This window comes from Filicampus tigris, chromosome 2 (assembly GCF_054856515.1).
Source record: "Filicampus tigris isolate MCC_2025a chromosome 2, RoL_Ftig_1.0, whole genome shotgun sequence".
NCBI lineage: Eukaryota > Metazoa > Chordata > Actinopteri > Syngnathiformes > Syngnathidae > Filicampus > Filicampus tigris.
In genome coordinates, this window is record NC_141218.1 from 18,652,966 (window position 1) to 18,676,497 (window position 23,532).

The following is a 23,532-nucleotide window of genomic DNA, read 5'->3' on the forward strand; positions in this document are numbered from 1 at the left end:
CAGTTGTATTTCTTTGGGGTGAAATATTATTCTTTCTTTTTAAATGATCTTGTTTCACAATAAAATATAAATGAATAATAACCACACATGCATTAATAATTTTGTCAGTTACAATTCCATTTTGAAACATAAAATGCAAGATAAAATATATGCACTACTTAATTTGACAGTGGCGATTTAAACGTTTTGCAGCCAGAACGTTTTTGAGCCAAGACACTTGGCTTAAGTATTTGCGTGAAATAATTCACATTGCATTGAATCAATTAAATCTAATATATATATATATATATATATTTTTTTTTTTTTTAATCATGAATATGATTTTTTATTATTTTTAGGTCCACTTGTCAATGAGCAAAATTCACCATTTTGTACATTCACAAAAAAGAGTCACCGGTGAACGTGCGTGACATGAATGCAGACTGAGTAACAACACCAAGTACAAGTACAGAACGATAATAAGGTGTGCTGCTGCGTGAAAATATCCAGACGTTACCGTTATTGCTTCGTCTGTTTTTTTCACAGCCACTAAGGTCACGTGATTGCATCCAGGAGGAGCTGGTGCATTTTAGAAGGACAAATGAGGTCTGAATTTGATGTATAGAAACCTAATGATATGGTAATATGAAATTGTTGTAGTTCTGACAAGCTGATAGAGTCCACCGAGCACTATAACGAGTGCATGCAAAAGAAGTTATCGAAATAGGGATGGCAGATGAGGCTTGTGACGCTATTATTATTTGTTGACAAACACAAACAACGCAACTGTATAACATCCAGGATTTTATTTCATTTTCTCCAGGCTAATTTAGAGTGGACGGCGCGAGCAAAGCAAACGCATATGACAAATGGAAATAATTTTTTTTTAAAAATCTGCGTTCTATCAATTCGTTTTTACTTACTAATTTATTTCAAATCGGAAATTAAATCAGCAAAGTTGCCAAATTGCCTTTACTCACTCACATGACATTTTATTATATTTCTCCCATCTCACGTTGTTTAAAACGTTTTTTTTTAATCCTATCTTTTTTATTTTATGCATTTCAAGTGACGTAATAAACTGCATATGCACTTGAGTGCAAATGTATGGATATTTTTCGAATCAGTTCAGAATACACTTTTGCTTATGAGATCCAAACATAATTTTAAAGCTGTCTCTGTCTTTTCGTAACAAATCATCAAATAAGAAATGGGTTAGGGTTCGGTTAATTTATCTTTACACTCTCCATTCAATTTATGTCTTTAAAAAATAACAAGCAATACTGGGAATTTAATTCACGCAATATAATTGTATAAGAGACGTGGGTTTATAAAAAACAAATAGAAACGTTAACACACACAACAGATGCCTTGTTTTGTTTGTTTTTTAAAATGAAATTTGGTCATTCGTTTTTGTTTAAAAAATAGAAATCAGATTTGACCTGCAACGAGTACATTCGATTCGTTTTATTTTTTATTAAGTAATTCGTTCGATCCATTTAAATATATTTTTAATAACTTGTTATAGTTTGTATTTTTTTTTTGTCGTGTTAAAAAAAAAAATACAATTACACACTCTCAGCACGTCCGCGACCCTTGTGAGGATAAGCGATTTGGATGATGGATGGTGGATGGTTGGACGGACGGCTGGATGGATGGATGGATGGATGGATGGATGGATGGATGGATGGATGGATGGATGGATCCTTGTCTTGCCATAGGACGAGATCCACAATGCAGTAAAGGACGACATGAAAAGTGGAGAACAAAGTAACAGCAAACTTTGTATGCACACAAACACACGCTGTTAATGGTTGATTTGTCGTTTTTATGTTGCGTTTCAGGTACGAGGCCAAAATAAACGAGACAAAACGTGTTAAAGACGCGTTACGACTGATGAATATATCTCGCTTACTAGAACGGCTGAAGACAATAAATTATTTTAGTTAATTAAAAAGTGAACTGTAAAATACGGTAGATTAACTTTAAACTGTGTTTTTCTTTGAGGGATTCTGTGTTAACTAAGTGGTTAAAAAAAAAACTACGTCGCATATCTGTTCTGATTTGTTCAATTATACTAAAAGCAAATTGACGTCGTCCGGAAGTGGTTTCCCTCGGCTCTCGACCAATGGGAAACGGTGCTGGGAGATTATCACTATGGCTGTCACACATGCACCGCCGGCCTCACAGGTGAGGCAAGGCCAACAAACATAACGTCGCGTCAACGAAAATGATGATTAGGTGCCGAATACACACACACAAAATTAAAGTGTAATTAGTGTAAGAAAAATAAAATAAATATGTCTGGGTTTTAAAAAGTTGACGAAAAAATCGTTTAGGTAGTGTTGATGTTGTGTTCAAATATATGTCAAAATATGGGAGAAATTTAAATTTAAGGTCAACGCGGTTGATAAAACTTTGTTTTACATAAAATGTGTGGTAGGGTAGCTGCGTAGACCGTCTGGATATGTCCGAGTATCCTGAAAGCAGCGTGACGTCGTTGACGCTCGCCAATCCGGAAGTGGTTTGCCCTCGGCTCTCAACCAATGGGAGGCGGCGCTGGGAGCCTGTCAGTCACAGGTAAGGCAGGGCAAAAAAAGGAAAAAAGTTGTGTGAAAAGGGTCGGAGCTCGGAGAGAGCCCGCGCTGATGGCACAGCTATGCGGAGGGACAGCATCGCGCCCGCGGATTTAGCAGCGACTTGTTCCCGCGGGGATGCGAGCGAGAACGCGGCAGTCAAGCGGAGCTCAAAGTTCATCCACGGATGACCTGACCCCCATCTTCCCCACCCGACCCGCCTAATCACGCCACTTTTTGTTGAAACTTTCGCAATCTGAACATGGCTGTTCGTGGCAACTCGCTCATGCCCTTCTCCATCCAGGCCATCCTCAACAAGAAGGACGACGGCAGACACTTGCCCGATTTGGACGTGTGCTTCTCCAAGACGACGTGCTGGAAAATATTCGGGGACGTGCACGCCGCGTCCGGAGAGCCGCCCGTGAAGAGTTACGACTCGGACTCGGGGCTGAGCGAGGACAACGACGCCAAGGCGCCGGGGGTCGCGCAGGGCCTGCAGCCGGAGAAGGACGCCGGGACCGGGTCGGATGTGCCGGAGGAGAGCCCGCAGGAGGAGACGGACCACGAGTCCGCAGCCGTCGACAACACCAAGAGTGACAGTGAGCTCAATAACGCCGCCGGTAAGAGCGCGAATCCTCCATGTGCGCTGGAATAAAAGCAAACTTGATCATTTTAAGTTTATTTATTCATAAAAGCTTTTTAAAAGATAAGATCACCGTAAAGGGGTGTACAGTATTGCAGCAGTACAGGATAAAGCAACAAACATGACCAGACTGTGAAAAAAGAACAACAAATGGTGTTGGTTACAATGTTTTTTGTTGTTTTTGATGAAAATATTAACGTGATTAATTTACGTACAATAATAGATTATGCATATGGCTATCCCTTGCCTAAAACTGCTACAAACCTATACGATCCCTCATCCAATATTAAAAAACACACAAAGTAATGTTGTTAAATAATTTTTTTAATTGGCATTTGGGTGCCCTCCATCCTGAGAAATTGAAAACGTTCTGATCGACGTTAAGCGTATTTATTAACAAACCGTTCCAATTTTTAAGAGATTATACGTGAATATAAACCTTTATTTATACCCCGATTTGAAGTGTTACAGCAGTGCAGAGTAGGCAGCACACAGACAGACCACCCCCACCCACCAAAAGTGTTTTTTCCAATGAACTAAGTGACAGTGATGATGATTTTTTGTGCACATTTTACGCATCGATGTCGGTATTACGTCAAGGAATTCAGGGATCCCTCTGCTATACATTCAAAACTATCCTAATGATTTTTTTTTTTTAAGTCATTCAGATTCCCCCGCCCCATGAGCCCACAGCATTTCCCAAAAGTTAATGGGCATTAAGTAACCTGGACCTGCAAGGAATACTATAATAGCACTATTTGAGTTCAGATTGACTTGCGTATTTATACATTTTACGCAAGGTTTTACGCATTGATTTATTACAGGAGGTTTTACGCATGAATGTATTACAAGAGGTTCAAAATTACCAATAGCTGGACTACACCCAAGATAATCAGATGCATTTTTTTTTCCCAAGTCACACAGATTTCCATATTTATTGGGACCACCTCTTGTGGTCTTTTGGGTAACCCTAACCCTGAGTCTTAAGCGTTGTGCAAGGATGCTAATAAAGTTAGGAATTTTACTTTTGATTGACTTTATGCACCCTGACACTTTGTATTGAAAGATAATTTCATAACAATTACGACAATTATTTTATTTAAAATAGGTTGAAACAGCGTGTACAGCATAATAGCCCGATCAGCAATAAAGTATGCTTGGGGTTTATGCCACAATCGGACAATATAAAACCATTAATCAGATTAAAAAAAAACAAAATAACAGCAACCTTATACTCATTTTCATGGGTGTTTGTTCTGTTTATTTAAGACTACAAGAAACCTATTAAAAATTCTGTTCCTCAAATAGTGAATTCTCCAAACCTATAATCTAAAATATAATAATAATAAAATAGATAATATAAAATACGATGGTGGAATTGATTTAAAAAACACTCATACTTTTTTAAGAATGAGACAAATTATGGTGAAAACAAGTATTCTTGCAGGCATATAAAACATAAACAATATATATTTCGTGCACTTTTAAAAATGCGTGTGTCACCATCAGCAATAAAGTCAAATCACAAATCACTAAATGCTTCAATGTATTTCTGATTCATTTGCTGTTATCTTCAATGGAAAAAATGCTTTTATTCAAAAAAAATAAAATAAAAGGATGTTTAACAGTAGTGCACATATATATATATATATATATATATATATATATATATATATATATATATATATATATATATATATATATATTTTTTTTTTTAAATCTCTCATAGTAACAATAAACATGTTAGTGAGTGTCAAACAATATGTTGGCAAATGACTTTCTGATTCATTATATTCCGATTCATACATGACTTTCTTTTACATGTACTTCTCCCTTTGATGGCAGTTTAGTGTATGTATTTCGGCAGTAATATTTTTGGTTCAGATTTCAGTCGTGAGCTAAAAAAAACTTTGGGAAACCCTGAAAGACATGAAACACTAAGTACTGGGGGATTTAACTTTGGGATTCTCAAACTGAAACACAAGCATTAACCAGTACAAAGTACTTGAATCCTATAGAAAAAAAATACACATGAAAGTAAGCATAAATAAGTAAACTCATTTCAACTTCATTCGTGTTATTGGTGATGGAGGCACTTTCATTTGTAAAAGTGTATTGGTTTTCACACATACTAAGTACAAAAAACGGGGTGCAGTGTGTTAGAATTGTGTTGAAATATACATTTCATTACAAAATTACAAATGTTATACACATATATTCATGCATATGATTCTTTGGGGTACCGCTAGAGCACAGGTGTCAATCTCAAGGCCTGGCGCCACATCACTTTTTCTGGCTGACTAAAGTAAATAAGGTGTGTCTGCTGTTTTTCTTCTTTACTGTACTTTTAACAGATATTACATTTTTTTTCACTACATGCCTTCTAGATACACCAATAGTTGTATCCTATTGGTGCGTTCATATGTGAGTGCCCTGATTTAACAGTTTTTCAAGAGCCCCTGCTCTGCCATTTTTTTTGTTTTGCTTTGACTGGTGAGCAAAAATTGAGACACAAGTGCTGTCGTGGCTGTGAAGTGCGAACCAACTCCGCAGTTTGGCAGATAGTGAACGATTCAACCTGTTTTTGCCTCTCCCAGTTGATGTCTACCATCACATCAAACATAAACAACAAATAAGTGTTGTGTATTTAAAACAACCTTTGCATTAGTAAAGTCCATCCATCTTAATGCTAACAAACTATGCAAAAGGCCATCGACAGGCTTTTGCTGAGTTATAAGCCTCCAAGCAATGGATATATGAAAACAGATGATGGGGCAAAACATGTAGACCGTACTAACAAGCATATATTCTTTACCCTTGGCGAAGAACGACTAATATTCCTGCAGCGGTGACCGTCTCAATGTATGTCTGTACAGGCTGTATTACACTGCCCCCAAGTGGCCATGGCACACACACCAAAAGGAGTAGCACAATGTCTATTGAGTTGAAGCAAAAATGGTTTGAGTCTTGTATTTAATTGCTGTTTACAATACGGTACTATGTTTTTTAATCATCTAATTAAAAAAACAAATCACCCCCAAAAATGGTTGCTGTGGGAGCTGGAAAGGATTGTCATTTTCATTCATTTCAATGGGGAGAGATGATTTAGGGTAGGAGGTTATTTTACTTATAAAATTAGCTCGTCTCTCAAGCCACCACTATATTTTGTATTTGTCACAATTTTCCATGATTTCTGATTTCAATTTCAATTTGTTGTGAACAATATATCCAGCAATCCGTAATAACAGTGGTCAACAGCAAATTTTAATCAGAAATGGCTTTGTGTCCCGAAATGTATCTTGATGCAGATTTAAAAAAAAAAATCAGTTTTCCTATAGCACATAAAGTTTTTGAGAAATGTTCATTTTTTTGTTTGACCTATAAAAAGTATTATGTTTCAGAAAAAACACCTGTTGCTGAACCTAACCCTTATTTCATAAATATTAGTAAATATATTACTATACAGTATTACATAATGTTATTGTTAGTATATCATTATTATTATGAAAACCTGATGTGCTCGAGAAAGGCTGACTCACAATCAGCGCAAAAAAACATCTAGAAAAGTTTACTTGCATCTCTATTTAAAAAAAAAAAAAATGTAAAAATGTGTTGACCAGTGCAGGTGACTACATTTACATTTATAACATCCCTCTGAAATTGCCAGCATACCAAAATGAGTTTGACGCCCCTGAACTAGAGGAAGCACTTTGAGAATCACTGCCATACGCGATTCAAACTGGTGTCCCTAATTTTTCCACTTATCAGAGTTTGAAAAAAAGAACCTTATCTGTAGTAACACTAAAAAGTCATCAGAAAAATAAATACTCGAGTACTGTAAAAGTCTACAAAAAATGCTAACCATTCGATGTACTTTTTCCCATGAAAAACGGGAGGGTGGGGGTGATTTTAGGGGGGTCCAAAATATATAAAAAAATACAAAAACAGTGAAAAAGAAAAAATCTGGGACTCCACAAATCCGTAAATATGGAGGGGTCCACTGTAGTTTGAAGTTGTAATATCACCAATCATCACTAGATGGCAGACACGGCTTTGTTGCACTTGCATTGGGTCTTATACTGCCCTAAACTACAATGTGAGTATATATATTTTTTGCGTATTTGGAATGATATCCAGGACAAACATAGTACGTCAATAATAAAATTGTGAGATGATTTTTGTGAAATATACTAAATTAGTTTGTGCATTTAATCCTTTCATGCATAGCTGATCACTCCAGTGGACAGCTATTTAAAAGTTGCTTTCGCCTATATTAATCTAAATTAAAAAAAATATTTTCAACCCTTTCATGCATTGATTAGGATTTAATGTTATTATTTAAAATATAAATATATTTTTTAGTTTAATTAATATGGGCGAAAGCAACTTTTAAATAGCTGTCCACTGTAGTGACCACTTTGCATGAAAGGGTTAATGTTGTTTTCTTGTTCTGGAGTTTTGTGCGGTCCTTGAATGGTAGTAGTTTTTATGCAAGGGACCCCTATGTACTGAAAAAAAACAGTATAGTTATTTTGTTGTTATACTTTAAACCGTTTGTTGTTGAGTTAGGATAGTGGAACTTGTATATATGCATACAGTACATGAAAAAATGTTACCCCCCTTGCAGCATTTAAGTTGTCCATCCCACAGGGTGAGCGCAAACGCCTGAAGGCTTTCGATTTATGATTTGAACGAAAACGTCTCTAAAGTTGCCCCTATATGACCTATTGTAGACTGCGGCTGCCCCGCCGACGAGAAGAGCGCCGAGCAGCCCAAGGCGAGGAAGAAGCGCTCCCGGGCGGCCTTCTCTCACGCGCAGGTCTTCGAGCTGGAGCGCCGCTTCAACCACCAGCGGTATCTCTCCGGGCCCGAGCGAGCCGACCTGGCCGCCTCCCTCAAGCTGACAGAGACTCAGGTCAAGATCTGGTTCCAGAACCGGCGCTATAAGACCAAGCGTCGGCAGATGGCCGCCGACCTGATGGCGTCCACGCCTGCCGCCAAGAAGGTAGCCGTCAAGGTGCTGGTGCGCGACGACCAGAGACAGTACGGCCCCGGGGAGGTGCTGCGGCCCCCGCTGCTCTCTCTGCAGCCCTCCTACTACTACCCGTACGCGTACTGCCTCCCCGCGTGGACACTCTCGTGTACGGGGAACCCGTGAAAACACAGCGAACTCTATTTATTTGCGAACATTTTTTTTGGGGGGGGGGGACTTTAACAGCCCATATTTTTTTCAAGCCGAAGTGGAAGTCAATTACGGGACCTAATTGGACATTTGTTGGTTTATTTACATCCTACCTCTGCAGTGATCGACAGCTGTTGTCTTTTGACTTTTCATTAAGTTGCAGGCTGCGTTTACTCCCCCCTTTCTGTCTTATTTTCTCGCTGTCTTTGTAAAGGTAAGATATTTCAGCACTTTTTGGGAAGCATTTATATGGAGGGGAAAAAGCGAGAAGCAATTCCTCTTTAAAATGTAACGTGTGCTTTTTCTTGTGTTTTGGATGGTACAAAATTATTAAAACATATCAGTTTACTATCATCTGGTGCAATTTCGTTTTGAGGCTTTATTTGGTCTCTGTTGAAAGAGAATCTGGATTCAAGGAAATAAAGACAAAAATGTCAAAGCAAAACAAGCATTGCATTACAAAAGCAATAAGCAAGAAAAAATCTGGCACGAAAATGATAAAATAAGCACTTTTTTTTAAAGTGACTTTACTATGGTGTGGGTGCAAGTTTGATTTGAGGTTGGTTTCAATTTCTTGAGTGCCACAGCATTAAAAGAACCTGGCAAACAAACGTTTTTTTTGGGGGGGGGGGGGGTGCGGGGGCGGTTGGTTGCTGCCATTTTATATTTCGATTGGGTTCAACATATAATTAAAAATTGAGTCTTTATTTGGATGCAGAACCCACTTATATTTCTACCATGTTGTGCTTATTCTATACGAGGATAATGAGAAATTATTTATAATTGTCACAATTTGGTTTAAGATAGGATATCCCGTATTATTGATAGTAAAAATCCAATGCACAGGTCTTTCTCTAATACAAGTGTAGTGTATTAATTTCTCTGCATTACTTGAAATCTTGTCTTTACTATGTCGTCACTATAGGGTTAGGGTTAGTCTTCATGGCCTCGAATCATAGCATAGAATAGAAATCCATGAAGTTTGTATTTGTTGAGGGAAAAACATTGTGTAAAATAAATATCTTCAATTTGAATGGCAGGAATCACGACTACAGAAACTAAATGACTATTCATTTCTAGTTTTTCTTCTTGTTCTGAAAAGAAAATGCACTAAAACCTCCCTCCAAATGAAAACTAAAACAGTATTTATTCATACTGCAACAAACCATCTGATATTCTGTTATATACAGTGTCGTTTACAAAGTTGAAATCTATAAACCCCAACAAAATTTAAGTGGGAGTCATGAGGCATAAAGCAGGTGCTGTGGGATTTTAGGCTTTAATTCGTCAAATATCAGAACATCAATAAATAACCCTCTGGCGTTTTCAATGTTAAAATGAGTGACACTTAAAACCCAAACAAACATGCATCTGAAAATTGTCTATTTTGACCCGTTGCCTGGTCATATTTGGTAACATTCTACTTTTGTCATCCTGATGGAGCTTCCCATCAAGCACATGTCCTCTAGTGTCATAAAACAAATATAGGACATACAGGCCTGTTTGTCAGGTTAATTCATTTGTTTTGGGCCACAGCATGTATATTATACCCTATGCTTCTATTTTTGTTTCCTCATGGGTTTAAATGATTTGAATAGCATCATTATGCTTGAATGGAAATGGCACCACATTCCAAATAATCTGAATCCATCTTGCCTTATTTTGCAGAGACTCATTCTGTCACCAGAGAGGTGCGGGTGCTGAATAACTCGAAACCTTCATCCTGGTTGTGAGAGAAAAGTTTGTTAAAGATGAGAAGACAAGCACTATAATTATTTAACCCTTTATTGGACCTCAGTCTGCATAAATGAGTGCAATCGTAACGTAGGGCTGAACGATTATGGAAAATAATCTAATCACTTCAACCTTTCATTTTTCACTTTCTGTGTCATTGCAGCCATTTGCCAAAATCCAAAAAAGTTCCTTATATTTCTCATGAATGTACACTCAGCACCCCATCTTGACAGAAACAAATAGAAATGTAGATTTTTTTTTGCAAATTTATGAAAAAAGAAAAACTGAAATATCATATGGTCATAAGTATTCAGACCCTTTGCAGCAACCTTCAAATTTAACTCACATGCTGCCCATTTCTTCTGATCTTCCTTGAGATGGCTCTGCTCCTTTATTGGAGTCCAGCTGTGTTTAATTAAACTGATTGGACTTGATTAGGAAAGGAACACACCTGTCTATATAAGAATACCTTACAGCTCACAGTGCATGTCAGAGCAAATGAGAATCATGAGGTTGAAGGAACTGCCCAAGGAGATCGGAGACAGATATTGTGGCAAGGCACAGATCTGGCCAAGGTTACAAAAAAATTCTGCAGCACTCAAGGTTCCTAAGAGCACAGTGGCTTCCATAATCCTCAAATGGAAGAAGTTTGGGACGACCACAACTCTTCCTCGCCCTGGCCGTCCAGCCAAACTGAGCAATCGTGGGAGAAGAGCCTCGGTGAGAGAGGTAAAGAAGAACCCAAAGATCACTGCGGCTGAGCTTCAGAGATGCAGTAGAGCGATGGGAGAAAGTTAAGTCAACCCTCACTGCAGCCCTCCACCGGTCGTGCCTTAATGGCAGAGTAGCCCAACGGAATCCTCGGCCCACAAAACACATGAAGGACTCCCAGCCTGTGAGAAATAAGATTCTCTGGTCTAATGAGAACAAGATTTTACTTTTTGGTGTTAATTCTAAGCAGTATGCGTGGAGAAACCCTCTGCACTGCTCATCACCTGCATAATACAATCCCTACAGTGAAACATGGTGGTGGGAAGTAGCATCATGTTGTGGGGGTGTTTCTGAGCTGCAGGGATAGGACAATTGGTTGCAATTGAAGGAAAGATGAATGTGGCCAAGTACAGAGATATCCTGGAGGAAAACGTCTTCCAGAGTGCTCAGGACCTCAGACTGGGCCGAAGGTTCACCTTTCAACAGGACAATGACCCGAAGCACACAGCTAAAATAACAAAGGGGTGGCTTCAGAACAACTCTGTGAGCGTTCTTGAATGGATCGGCCAGAACCTTGACCTAAACCCATCTGTGAAGAGACCTAAAAATGGCTGTCCGCCAACGTTCACCATCCAACCTGACAAAGCTGCAAGGAAGAATGGCAAAAGATCTCCAAATACAGGTGTGGAAAAAGTTTCATTCCAAAGTAGACTCATGGCTGAACTAGTACAACTCAAAAGGGTGTGTCCACTCAATACAATGGGTCAGTGAATACTTGTGACCATATATTTCAGTTTGTCTTTTTTTTTTTAATGAATATGCAAACATTTCTACATTTTTTTTTTTTTTTGTCAAGACGGGATTCTGAGTGTACATTGAGAAATAAAATGTAATGTATGTATTTTACAAAGCTTGGAACCGATCTTGAAATGAATACAGTATAGAAAAAAACCCAAAGTATAATTTGATTCAAAGACTGTTGTAATAGCTTTCATTGATCCTTGAATGATTCTTTTCCTGTAAAATACAACTGTTGGACAATACACCAAAGACGTACAACTAATATGGTATTATTGAATTTGGCTTTGCAAAGTGCGCAAATCATTTTGGATTTCTCCAATGAGTTGTCGAACGCTATATATAAAGATATAGATATGTGTTTTATTGTATTACACAGGTGTGCCTTAGACTGCTCACAAAATGTCACTGTGAAAGGTGCAATACTGTTTTATTAGTGGGATGAGTGGGGAATCTGGGGATTCACAAAACCACATGCCACACATGCTGTCTGCCATCTGCCCTGAGCAGTGCAAACTGGTATTCAACCATGTAGAGAACACCTCTCCAATGTGCCAGATGCCATCAAATATAAGCATTTGCCCACTCGCGTCGGTTATGACGAGGAACTGGAGTCAGGTCGGGACCCCGATGAGGATGACGAGCATGCGGATGAGCTTCCCCGAGACGGTTTCTGACAGAAATTCTTTGGTTATGCAAACTGATTGTTTCAGTGGCTGTCCGAATGTCTGGTCTCAGACGATCTTGGAGGTGAACATGTTGGATGTGGAGGTCCTGGGCTGGTGTGGTTACACGTGGTCTGCAGTTGTGAGGCTGGTTGGATGCACTGCTAAATTCTCTGACAGGCCTTTGGAGACGGCTTATGGTAGAGAAATGAACATTATGTACACGAGCAATAGCTCTGCTTGGCATTCCTGCTGTCAGCATGCCAATTGCACGCTGCTTCAAATCTTGCGACATCTGTGGCATTGTGCTGTGTGATAAAACTGCACTTTTCAGAGTGGCCTTTTACTGTGGGCTGTCTAAGGCACACCTGTGCACTAGTCATGGTGTCTAATTAGCATCTTGATATGGCACACCTTTGAGGTGATATGGATTATCTTGGCCAACTTAACAGATTTAGACTGGTTTGTGAACAATATTTGAGAGAAATGGTGATATTGTGTACATGGAAAAAGTTTTAGACCTGTGAGTTCATCTCCTAAAAAATGGGAGCCAAAACAAAAGTGTTGCATTTTGTTGAGTGTGTATATATAAAATGAAGCCGACCGTCCCTGAAATTAAGTTGTTGTTTTTTTTCCAAATTGCAGCCTGCGCAAATTAAAAATTGAATTCTACTCCGTTGCGATGTCTATTTGGAGTCAATGAATTGTTCAGCCCTACTCCCCAGCGACAAACATAAGAAAAACTGAGCTTTACAGTATTTCGCCATGAGATTAGGACAACATCCAAAATCTGATGAGATGCTACATGAGCATCACAAATGATGAAAATCATATTGAAAAGTTAGTATTTTTGTTATAAATTAACGGCTACATTATGCCGCCATCTTTGTGTGACCTATACCTTTGCTGCTGTAGCACCGTAAGTTTCCCCATTGTGGGACTAATAAAGGCCATCTTTATCTTTATCCAATCGAGTATGCAATATATTGAAAATGTGCATTTGTGCAAATGTGAAATGTAATAACATTTTGAATACACCTTATCTTCATTCGAGACTCGCCCATTTCACCAGCCAATCACAAGGCACATATGAACAAACAATAATAAACCATTCACATTTGAATTTATTACTACGGACAATTTAGAACACCGTATTTGGCTAATCTAACTCACGTTTTGGCAATGTGAGACAGAAACCCACACAAACTCCACACAGGAAGGCCGGAGCGCAGATTCAAAATCAGAACTGTGAAGCAGAGATGCCACAACACTCATCTACCCTGCTGCCCCGTACTATTCTCGTAATTATTAAGAGGTGGTTAAACAGTTAACTATAAAATCAAAAATACAGTACAGAGCTCTACTGGACAACAAGAAGAAGTGGCAGAGATCCCCAACTGGAGGAAGTCGCTTTTACCCCAGAGCAGAGAGAATTTATACCTGCAAATATTGTTGTATTCTCTATTTGCATGTGTTGCTGCTCTGCATGTGTTAAACTAGAAGTTGTTATAATTATCGCAACAGTTATGATAATTCTCTTAGCCCATCTATGGCGTTTCCAATTATACGTTAGCATTAAACAATCGGACGTTCAGGAGATTAAATTATATGGTTTAGTTTAAGCATCCTGGTGTTCAAATACACAATGTTTAATTTTCTTTTGTATTGTGTGTCATTTTTACAGTAAACTTTAACTGGGAGTGACAAATAAGTAGCTTGAAGCGAGTATACAGTAGTTTGTTTCTTATTTGGAGAATGGTAAAGCAAGTGTCTTCTTTTCATTACCTCAAAGTGATGTTATACGACAGTCTCCCATTTCTCGACAGCGAGTGAGTGACAACAGGGAATACTCTCGAAAGCGTGCTTTAATAAGTTTAAAATTTTAATTAAAGTGTACATGTGTTTAAAGAATGTGGGAGGAAAAAAATAACACTTTTTTTCAAAGCATCTCTATATCCTCTATATCGCCGAATTTTACCTGTTGCAGATGGATTTGGAAAGTATAGCACGGCGAGAAACAGGGTTTCAGGAGGGCTTTACGTAATACAATCATAAACATTCAAAGATATGCCACAATATTTAATTGGCATTCATGATAATACATAAAACACGAGGCACCTCATAAAATCCCCTCCGTTTCTACTGTCTTGTACGTATTTCTTTTTCGAGTCCGTCGATTTTGTTACCATAGCAACGAAGCAGCGCGTCACACTCTGGACGTAACCATTCTGTCGGCTCACAGCTGTGATTACGCTTCTGAAGTGCTTCCACGCGGCTGTGACGATAGCCACAGACACAGCTGTCGTTCCGAGCGCTCTTGCGTGTGTTTTAAATGCTCGATGTTTGTCCATTTTGCACAAACAATTTTAGTTTTTCATGAGTTTAAATATTTGAGTGCCCGGAGTCGAGCCTGGCGGCCGGGTTGGTATAGTCAAAATGGCGCCCGCTTGCTTATTCGACGCTGTGCTAATCCGTCAGTGATTATTAGCCGGCTAGTTTGGATTTTAATCCTTGTATCGTGGTGGCTCTTCGCTCGGAGGGGGGGGGGGGGGTCTCTCTATCTCTCTGGTAGACACTGGCTGAGCACACGGCGGCGTCATGTCGGACTCGGAGGAGGACAGCCAGGATCGACAGCTTAAATTTGTGGTCATCGGCGACGGCGCTTGCGGGAAGGTGAGCGTCACGCCACGAACACTTCACTACACTTCATAATAATGACGTCAAATTTGTCCACACGCCACGGACGTGTTAATTTACCCGCGTAATTCCATCATTCCGATGTGTTTCGGGCTCGTCGGTGCGCTGCTACCTGCTCTGCAGTGGCTCTTTGGGTCACCATGGCGACCGACGCTAGAAGCGACACATGCTAAATGAGCTGTTAGCTGACAAGCCGAATGAGACGTGATGCATCGTTATTACCGACGAAAGTGATATTTACAGAGAACACTTGAATGCATCTTTTCATTTTTGTTTGGTTCACCTGTGCAATTCAATAAAATCATGTACTAGAGCCGTGTACACCAATATACAGTTACAAATTTTCCCATTGTGGGACTAATAAAGGTTACCTTATTTTACAACCACTACGGCCGGCTGTTTTAGCATTGATTCGATATCCCGATATCCATCTCAACCCATTTGTTTCTTACACGAGGTAACTCAATGTGCTTCACATTCCAAAACATTAAAAAAGCATGACCATTTAAGACATTTAAAAGCAAAGTAGAGAAACAAAAAGTAGTTTACCAAGATTACTAAAAGAACGTACAGCACAACAAATTGATTTGGGGGGAAAAAAATGCTCTAGAAGACCCTAATTGTAGGTATGGGGAAAAAAATAAATAAACTGGGGGCCTAACGTCAGTTCTGTTTGCAGTTTATTCCGTTTACATGCAGCGTAACAGCAAAAACGCTGATGCACTGTTTGCTTTGAACTCTGGGTTCCACTAATTGATCCGACCTTAAAGTTCATGTTGCAGCATGCTCTTTGACCTCCCTAGTAAGACAATTCAGTGCGTTAGTAGGATATTGCTCAAACATCTGTGTCTGTGGCTAAAGGTCCATGTACTAGTAGGCTCATTACTCAGTACTCACTACGAGGACAACTTTGGCATACTAGTACAACAACTTACTTGTGAAGCAAAACTGTGACACTTGACATCTGCGTGCTGCCATGATTACTTCTAGTTAAGCGCCAGGCGTTAGCTCGTAGAATTTTATGTCAATACAACTATTAGCTAAATATTAAGTAACATACAGCCCTGTGCATATGTCACTGTTAGATTTGTTGACTAAGGACTGCCATAATGAACATGCATAACAAGAGGGTAACTAAGTAGAGCACAGGCTGCAACATTAATCGAATAACTGGAATAATTCGATTACAACAAAAGGTCTGAGCAAAATCCGTGCCTCAAAGCTTCACGGGAATCATTTTTCCAAGGCAAGGTTGCTGCAGTTGCACAACCCAACCCGTGTAGAAATAAACTGACGGACGCGATGGCGGCGAGTCAGGAGGAGAGAGTCGGTCAAAGTTTGGGATCATTGCACGATTATCAAGGAAGATTAAGTGCAATGTGTGCCACAAAAGCATCTCACCGATCACTAGCACAAAAGTAACATATCAATGTTAGCTAATTTAATGTAGCCCGTCGTTTTTTGAATAAAACAAACATGTCATAAGAACATTAATACGCAGACCAGGCCTTTTAAAGCCATACACACTCAGCGTCACAGAGACCACATTGGTATGTGAGGATAGCCACCCCAAGTGGACAAAAACAATTCCTGCAACTACATGTGGATGCTTTGTTTTCAATACCGCAAGATCAATCTTTATCCAATTGCTAAATGGGATACTTGGTAAAGCACTAAATTCTAAAAAGTTTTGCTAGCTGCAGCCCTTGCACAGACCTCCGTCAAGGCTGATCAATTAATATAAGTGACAAACAAATTCCGAGAAATTTGTAGCGTTGCGATTGCGATGATTGTTGGGGTTTGGTCTTTTCCAATACCACCATTATCGACTTGCATGGTAAAAAAAAAAGTAAATAAATACAATGCATACCATATCCAGATCGTCACCCATCGGTTGTTGAAACGTAATCTCTAAAGTGTTGCGTTCATCCGCGTAAACCGGCTTTGTCGTATTTGTGAAAATGAATGCTGTGAAAAAGGCTCATTATAAAAACTAGGCTGGTGCTGCTGACCTAGGACTTTCTTCCCTGTACTCTAAATGGGATTACTATAAAAACTGGACAGTAATAATACTTCAGTTCCAGAAGTGTAGTTTTCATTGAGCGCCAATAAAAGAGCAACTTGCGGCTGGCACAGCAACGTTGCATTTCATTGCTGTAGCGTGTCATCGACTCTTAAGTTACACTATAGGAGCTCTTTTTCCTTGACGATAAATTATTGGTTATTGCAGAAGTTTAAGCTCACCACATGTTGGGGAAACTAACAGCACTATTAGCAACTCGCTGCGCAAGTCTGGCATTACGGACAACCGCAAGCGCGAGCTGCCCGTAACTCTTCCGTCTTATATAATTAGATCATTTATCTCCCAACATGGGTTTCCCATAGAGTTTGATCTAGTGTTGTCTTGGTTAAGGGAGGTTAAATTCAACGATTTTGAACAGAAATGTTTTCAATGGTAGCATTTGCAAGTATCATCTCAAAAAAATATTTCACTCTTCATGTACCAACATTAAAATCAAGTAGCGTGGTTAGATAAAGTGTTCATACAAATATGAGACGGATAAAATATATTTGTCAAATTGACAAATTTAAAGTGGAAGTCAACGCAAACATTTTTTTTTCAAGATTATGTTCAATGCAAGCCCACTAGTTGGAACAAGGCATTCTGATAAATATTGTGTTCGTGGAATAAGTGTTATTCCCTTCGTTTTTAGCCACCTATCACAACTGCTCACAACGACCAATCACGGCTGACCTGTTTTCTGAATCTGAGTCGTGATTGGTCGTTGTGAGCAGTTGTGATGTCATTTTCACTACAGAAGACAAAATGGCGGCCGCCAGAGAAGGCTAAAATAAGTGCATTTTTCTGCTTAACTTATATTGCACAAACGCAAAATTAATCAGAATGCCGTGTTTCGAATAGTGGGCTTGCATCGAACATATTCTTGAAATAAATATGTTTGGGTTGACTTCTGCTTTAAAAGAAAGTACTTTCAATCTAATGCGTATAAAAGTTTAGGGCTGGAACAAATGATCATTTAAACAATTGAAAAACCTGTCGATTATTTTGTCGATTAATCGATGAATTAGATAAAAGCCTATATCCAAAAACAGGACATTATTTCAAATTGACAGTGCAGAAAATGTACAAAAATTAATTAAGATGCAGTCACTGGTTTGGTCTGTAACTTGTCAGAAAGTAGGCAAAAATATCGAATTTTTTTTCCCAAATCAAAAGCAGATCTTTGCAAAGGTTTTATTTTGATTCAACAAATATAATAAGTTTCCTTTCACGGAGGACTACATAAATCGGTGAGAAGCTGAAATTTGGAGGATTTGTAGCAATCAAAATGAAACAAGGTCTCTGAACGACTAAACGATTATTAAATAATTATCGATTCATATGATAATCGATTAGATATTGATTAATTGTTGCACCTTATTAAAAGTTAAATGAAAAAATAAAAAAACACAACCAGTTCTTAAAGGATAAAGGCTTAAAGAAGTAAAATACAACTGAACTGAGCCCGCATACCACGAGTGGCGCTAGTCCCAAACTTTGAGAATCGCAGCTTTCGATACTCAAAGAGCTGAAGCCTCGAGATTGGACCTGAAGCCACACAGACTATTTTTTTTTTAAACTCTTGCCGACGTATTCTTCCTGAAAATTGTTGTCTGTTTCCAAAATTCTTGACCGCAAAGGTGTTAGAATTTTGAGGTTTTACCATCAACAAAAAAGATGGTGAACCTGAATGGCCACAGTTTGGGAAGAAAATGAATGTTCCCATTGTAAAAAGCCTCCATTTTTCTTGTTTTTCTTTTGGGGAGCGCACATGAAGGCATTGGTGTTGAGAACACACAGGAGTCAGTTCCCCAGCAGATACGCTACATTAAGCCCCGGCCGCCCCCCGCCCTCCCCTCCCCCTCCCCCTCCCCCACCACTGCCAGGTGTCAGCTCATCACTGACTTACCTGCTTGTGTGTTGGGCTCAGAAAACACCGTACGCTGCACTCCCCATTTGGATTCGGGACTGCTGACTGACATCTTGAATGCCACCCCACACCCCCTCCTCCTCTTATTAATGTCAATTTGCCCGGCAAATTGCAATCGGATCGGTTTATTTTGGACGCCGTTCTCCGGGGGTGTTTTGGCTTGCGGTCAGATCGTCCATTCAGAAAAATAGCGAGATGTGGGAAGGCTTGTCCATCTGAGCGGGATGTTTTTGAACATTTCTGGACTCTCGCATGGAGCCAGAGTCTTAATATGCCGGGCTTAACTTACACACAAGTCTATTTTCCCACCTGAGTGCTCAGGTTTTCTTCAATATTTGCTGTTCCCTTGTGAAAGAAGTCAGCTTTGGATGCGGGAGTTCACGCATTCGGATAGTCGCATATTCCAAAGCCCGTCAAATTTGGACCACAACTTGGGGCAAAAATCTGCTTAAAATAGTACATAATGCATATTAGGGCTGCACTATATGTTGAAAAAATATAGATATTCCCCCATGCAGTTTGCATATCGCAAAGATATGCAATCATTTTCTTATAGAATTGTATTATTGAACAACATTTTCTTACATGTTACAGACCAAACCAGTAACTGATCTTAATTAATGTTAATTTGAAATAATGCCGTTTTTTATTGTAAAGATGGAAATGACAACTTTTTTTGTACGATTTGTTGATTAATCGATTGTTACAATAATCATTAGTTACAGCCGTAGAAGTTACCAATCACTAAGTGAACTTATTTAAGGCCGAATGCAAATTTCAATTGGCCAGATAGTCGGAGATAATCATCATTTGGTTCTTTCAAGCGATGTTTAGTGTGTTACTGCTTTTATTTTAATCGGCTTTACCTCATGTTTTTGTTGTTAATTGCGGCTGAAATGATTAATCGTATAACTTGAATAATTAGATTACAAAAAAAAGTCAAAGCAACATCCCTGCCTCAAAGTGATTATTTTCCCGTACGGACTAACGTTACGACAGATGCACGCACCACTCCGTATCGGAAAAAGATTGCGCAATGGTGGCGAGCCAGGAGAAAAGGCTGCGTTAATGACAAGAGTACGTACTTTTTTTCCCGTGAATCGTGTTTTCTGACAAAAAAAACGAAAAAAAAAATGACAAAAACTTTAGGAAGGTGACGATATAGTGTCTGTAAAAATGGCGACCCCAAGTGAACAACAATAATGCTTGCAACTTACAAGCACATTTTGTTAAATAATGCAAAATAAAATTGCATCCGATTATTTGGTTAATCGATGTCGTCGGGGGCTTGATCCGCGGGATAATTGATTCTAAAAATATTTTATAGCCGCAACTCAGGCCGAACAATTGAAATGGACATCAAAATGTAAATTGTTCCGTAGAATTTTGAGAAATTGTTGAACACTTAAAAAGACCAACTTAATAACTCTAATCGAAGTAGACAAACAAACTTTCTGTTCCATTAATTTATGGTTAATTTGTCTTTATTTTAGTGCAAACCTAACCTATAAAGCCAAGTCGTTTATATATAATAAAACCTTATAGTTTATTGTAGTACAGATTTATTCATTGCTTGTGTTTGTTAGAAAATTCACGTGATGAGGACCTTGAACAAATAATCTCATATGAAATCGCAATCACAATATTGAGGAAAAAAATGTCAGCGATCGTATTTTTCAAAATGGTTCAGAACTAGCTCCAACCCTCACTCCCGTTCTCGTTGGCCTTCCGGGACTCCCCTGAGCCAGTATTGACTTTTCGGGGGAAAAAAAAGGACTTGAATATTTATTGACTTGCGTCGTTCAGTTGAGGCCCGATTTGTTTGCCGTTCGACAAGATGGAGTGTGTTCAACCTTGGAGGGATATCCTGCACAAAATGGCCACACTTTTGCGTCTTTACAGTATGAGAGTCTGATTGTCTTTGCTGTGTTGTTTTTTTCTCCTCTCCCAAGTTTCTTGTTTCAGTGGAACCTCCCCACCCCCCCCATTTCCCGGCATTGGGATCACTGGTGACCCTGTGCTGGAGTGTCAGGATTACGCCAGCGTTCAAATTCACTCTTCCAATTGTACGCTAGGAAAAAAAAAAAAAAAAAACTACAAAGGCACTCCGTTTAAAGGAGGCAAGCCAAGCTACTGGGACGCCAAGACAAATGTCCGAGCAGGCCAGCACGAGCATGCGGGATTCATTTTTGCTGTCCGAGCTCGTTACTCCGGTGTTGCGGCTGATTGTTTGGGCTACTTAAATGAGCCGTAGTCTCCTCGTTGCTGTCATTATTCAGTCACTCTTGAGGCCGCGACAAGCTGAGAATGAAACAATCTGGCGGTCGATAAACGTCCAGAGGAATTAGTTTGGCGGCACAGTGTGGCAGCGGTTAGCACATCCGCCTCACAGTTCTGAGGGCGGGGGTTCGAATCCATGCCCTGGATTTCCTGTGCGTACTTTTTCGCCATGTACTCCGGATTCCTGCCACATTCCTAAAACATGTTGAAGACTCTAAATTGTCCAAAGGAGTGAATTAAAATGGTTGTCTATACCAGGGGTCTGCTATGGCTTTGTGACTTTGAAATTTGAAATGACTGTTTATTTTGTGTAACTAAATTTGAAAATTTTCGTGTTTTTCCAACACCAAAAATATAGATTATATGGATTTTTGTTGCTCAAAATATGTGCACTTATCGCCGCTGGGCGACACCTGGTGGTTGGCGCCAAGATTTATTGCTCCATTTGGCCGCCCCTTGTGGACTAACCATGTCTACAGCCCGGCCGATATAATCAGAGGTTATTAGCAGGTTTCAAATCTAAGTCTAAGCTAATTTTTGCAGATTCTTGCTGTACTCCCACCCCTTTTTTTATTTAAATTTTTTTTTTAATACTTTACAACATAAGACAAAGATATCATCCTCCCCGCCACCTAAAGATATCAGCTAATTTTTCTCTCTTGTAGTTTACTGTTGGACAAAATACATTCTGACTGCCTGTAATTTACATCTTTAGTCTTGTAAACATTAAAAGACCAAGACAGAAGGTATTCTATTCATTATTTATGTTTTTACATGAATCGGCCAATTCATCGGTTATTGGATTTTTATCCTGCCAAATATCGAAATTGGCATCGGCCTCAAAAAAATCCATATCAGTCGTGCACTAGTGGCTTAATATTTTATATTATATAGTAAACATTCTAACTGGCTTTTATGTTTATTTTATAGTAAATATTCTTTATTTAGCAAACATTGATATCAAGAATACGATTTGGATCGACGCTGTCAGTCTTCGATTGATCGACGATGGCGCTTGCGCAACTGCACCGCGCCCTGCTTAGCTCTGCCTCTAATATTTTGCCTGCCGCGCAGCTAAATAAGGTTGCAAAAAGATTAGACACACCCCCTCCGGTGCCGTTTACTTTCTTGACAACGTACCCACAGCCGCACAAGTGCTCAGGTGTTGCGTTGACATTGAGGCAAGCTAATAGACATCCAATGCTTCCTGTTTTCCTCCCGCCACACATCCATCGAAATGAATTCAAGTTGGCCGTCTCCCCGCAGACGGCCTGTTTTCTTCCTCCCCCCCAACGGTGACAGTGATGGAGGTTTCCCCGTTTGTGGCAATTATTTGGTTTGCAGTCCGGAGACATGACACTCACGCACACCCACACCTGTTTTTGCCATTCTCACTTGACAGTTCCATCCGCAAAGCGTCGCCTCGGCTGTTGGCTTTTGAACAAGTCTGTGAAAAGGATTGAAAAATCAAGTGAACGTCGCACTTTGTTGCGCTTTTGTCTTAATGCTTGCGGGAGGAAAACGGAGGAAAATGACTCGATATGATGAATTACATTCGACTCGTGGTTTATAAGGCAAATCTTAGGGGGATGCAAACATGGTTTCCCAATTTTAGGGTCAGGACCCCAAATTGGTTGTGAGCAGGATTAGACAAAAACGAGTTTAGCAAACGTTTCGGCTAGCTGGACGGCTAGCTGGTTATTCATGGAAGAAGCGATTCAATTTTTTTTTTTTCTTTCCTCACCACTTTTGTGAACTTTTGCCAATGTTTCAGTGAGTAATCCAGACATTTTAATAGATCAATTCATTGATGCTGGGCTCTATCTGTTAACATGTCAAATGTGTGACAGTGTATAAGTATAACGGCAGTGACGTCCACACCGCTTCAAACCTAAAAATCAATTTTGCTACTTATCAGCAGCATGAATGAGTTTTAATGTTCTGCGCAGGCAGTTTCTAAAAAAACTAAAAATAATTAAAAAAAAAAAAAAAAAAAAGAAATGTAACGTCTTCCAGTGACATGTTGTTGCTCCCTGCTGACTGCGGTGTCGCTCCTTTTTGCCGCTGTGTTCCAGACTTCACTCGCCACCAGGTTTGCTCAGGAGGCCTTTGGGAAGCAGTACAAACAAACCATCGGCCTGGATTTCTTTCTGAAGAGAATAAGCCTTCCAGGTGAGACACCTAACAACAATCTGGCGATCTGGGAGTGCTCGCTCCCTCGCCCGCTCGCCAACTAAGCAGGCACACGTCTTATCACTGGTCAATTTGAAGCTGC

General features: G+C 39.4%; 2 protein-coding genes across 3 annotated transcripts in view; both read left to right on the plus strand.

Annotated features, from left to right (window-relative positions):
* The first annotated feature begins 2,597 nt into the window (after positions 1–2,597).
* Positions 2,598–8,423, plus strand: nkx3-2 (NK3 homeobox 2). The gene is made up of 2 exons (XM_086022887.1): positions 2,598–3,175; positions 7,932–8,423. Exons 1-2 carry the CDS (start codon positions 2,818–2,820, stop codon positions 8,354–8,356), a joined length of 783 nt encoding a protein of 260 aa, XP_085879013.1. The 5' UTR covers positions 2,598–2,817; the 3' UTR covers positions 8,357–8,423.
* A 6,092-nt stretch (positions 8,424–14,515) lies between these two features.
* The window catches only part of rab28 (RAB28, member RAS oncogene family), a 42,249-nt gene continuing 33,232 nt past the window's right edge, over positions 14,516–23,532 (plus strand). The window contains exons 1-2 of one of the 2 annotated variants that reach the window (XM_086024206.1): positions 14,516–14,961; positions 23,333–23,429. In XM_086024206.1, the coding sequence (XP_085880332.1) occupies positions 14,887–14,961; positions 23,333–23,429 (172 nt within the window). In that variant the 5' untranslated portion in view covers positions 14,516–14,886. The remainder of the gene's footprint in view (positions 14,962–23,332; positions 23,430–23,532) is intronic. The other variant, XM_086024207.1, reaches the window with a different exon arrangement.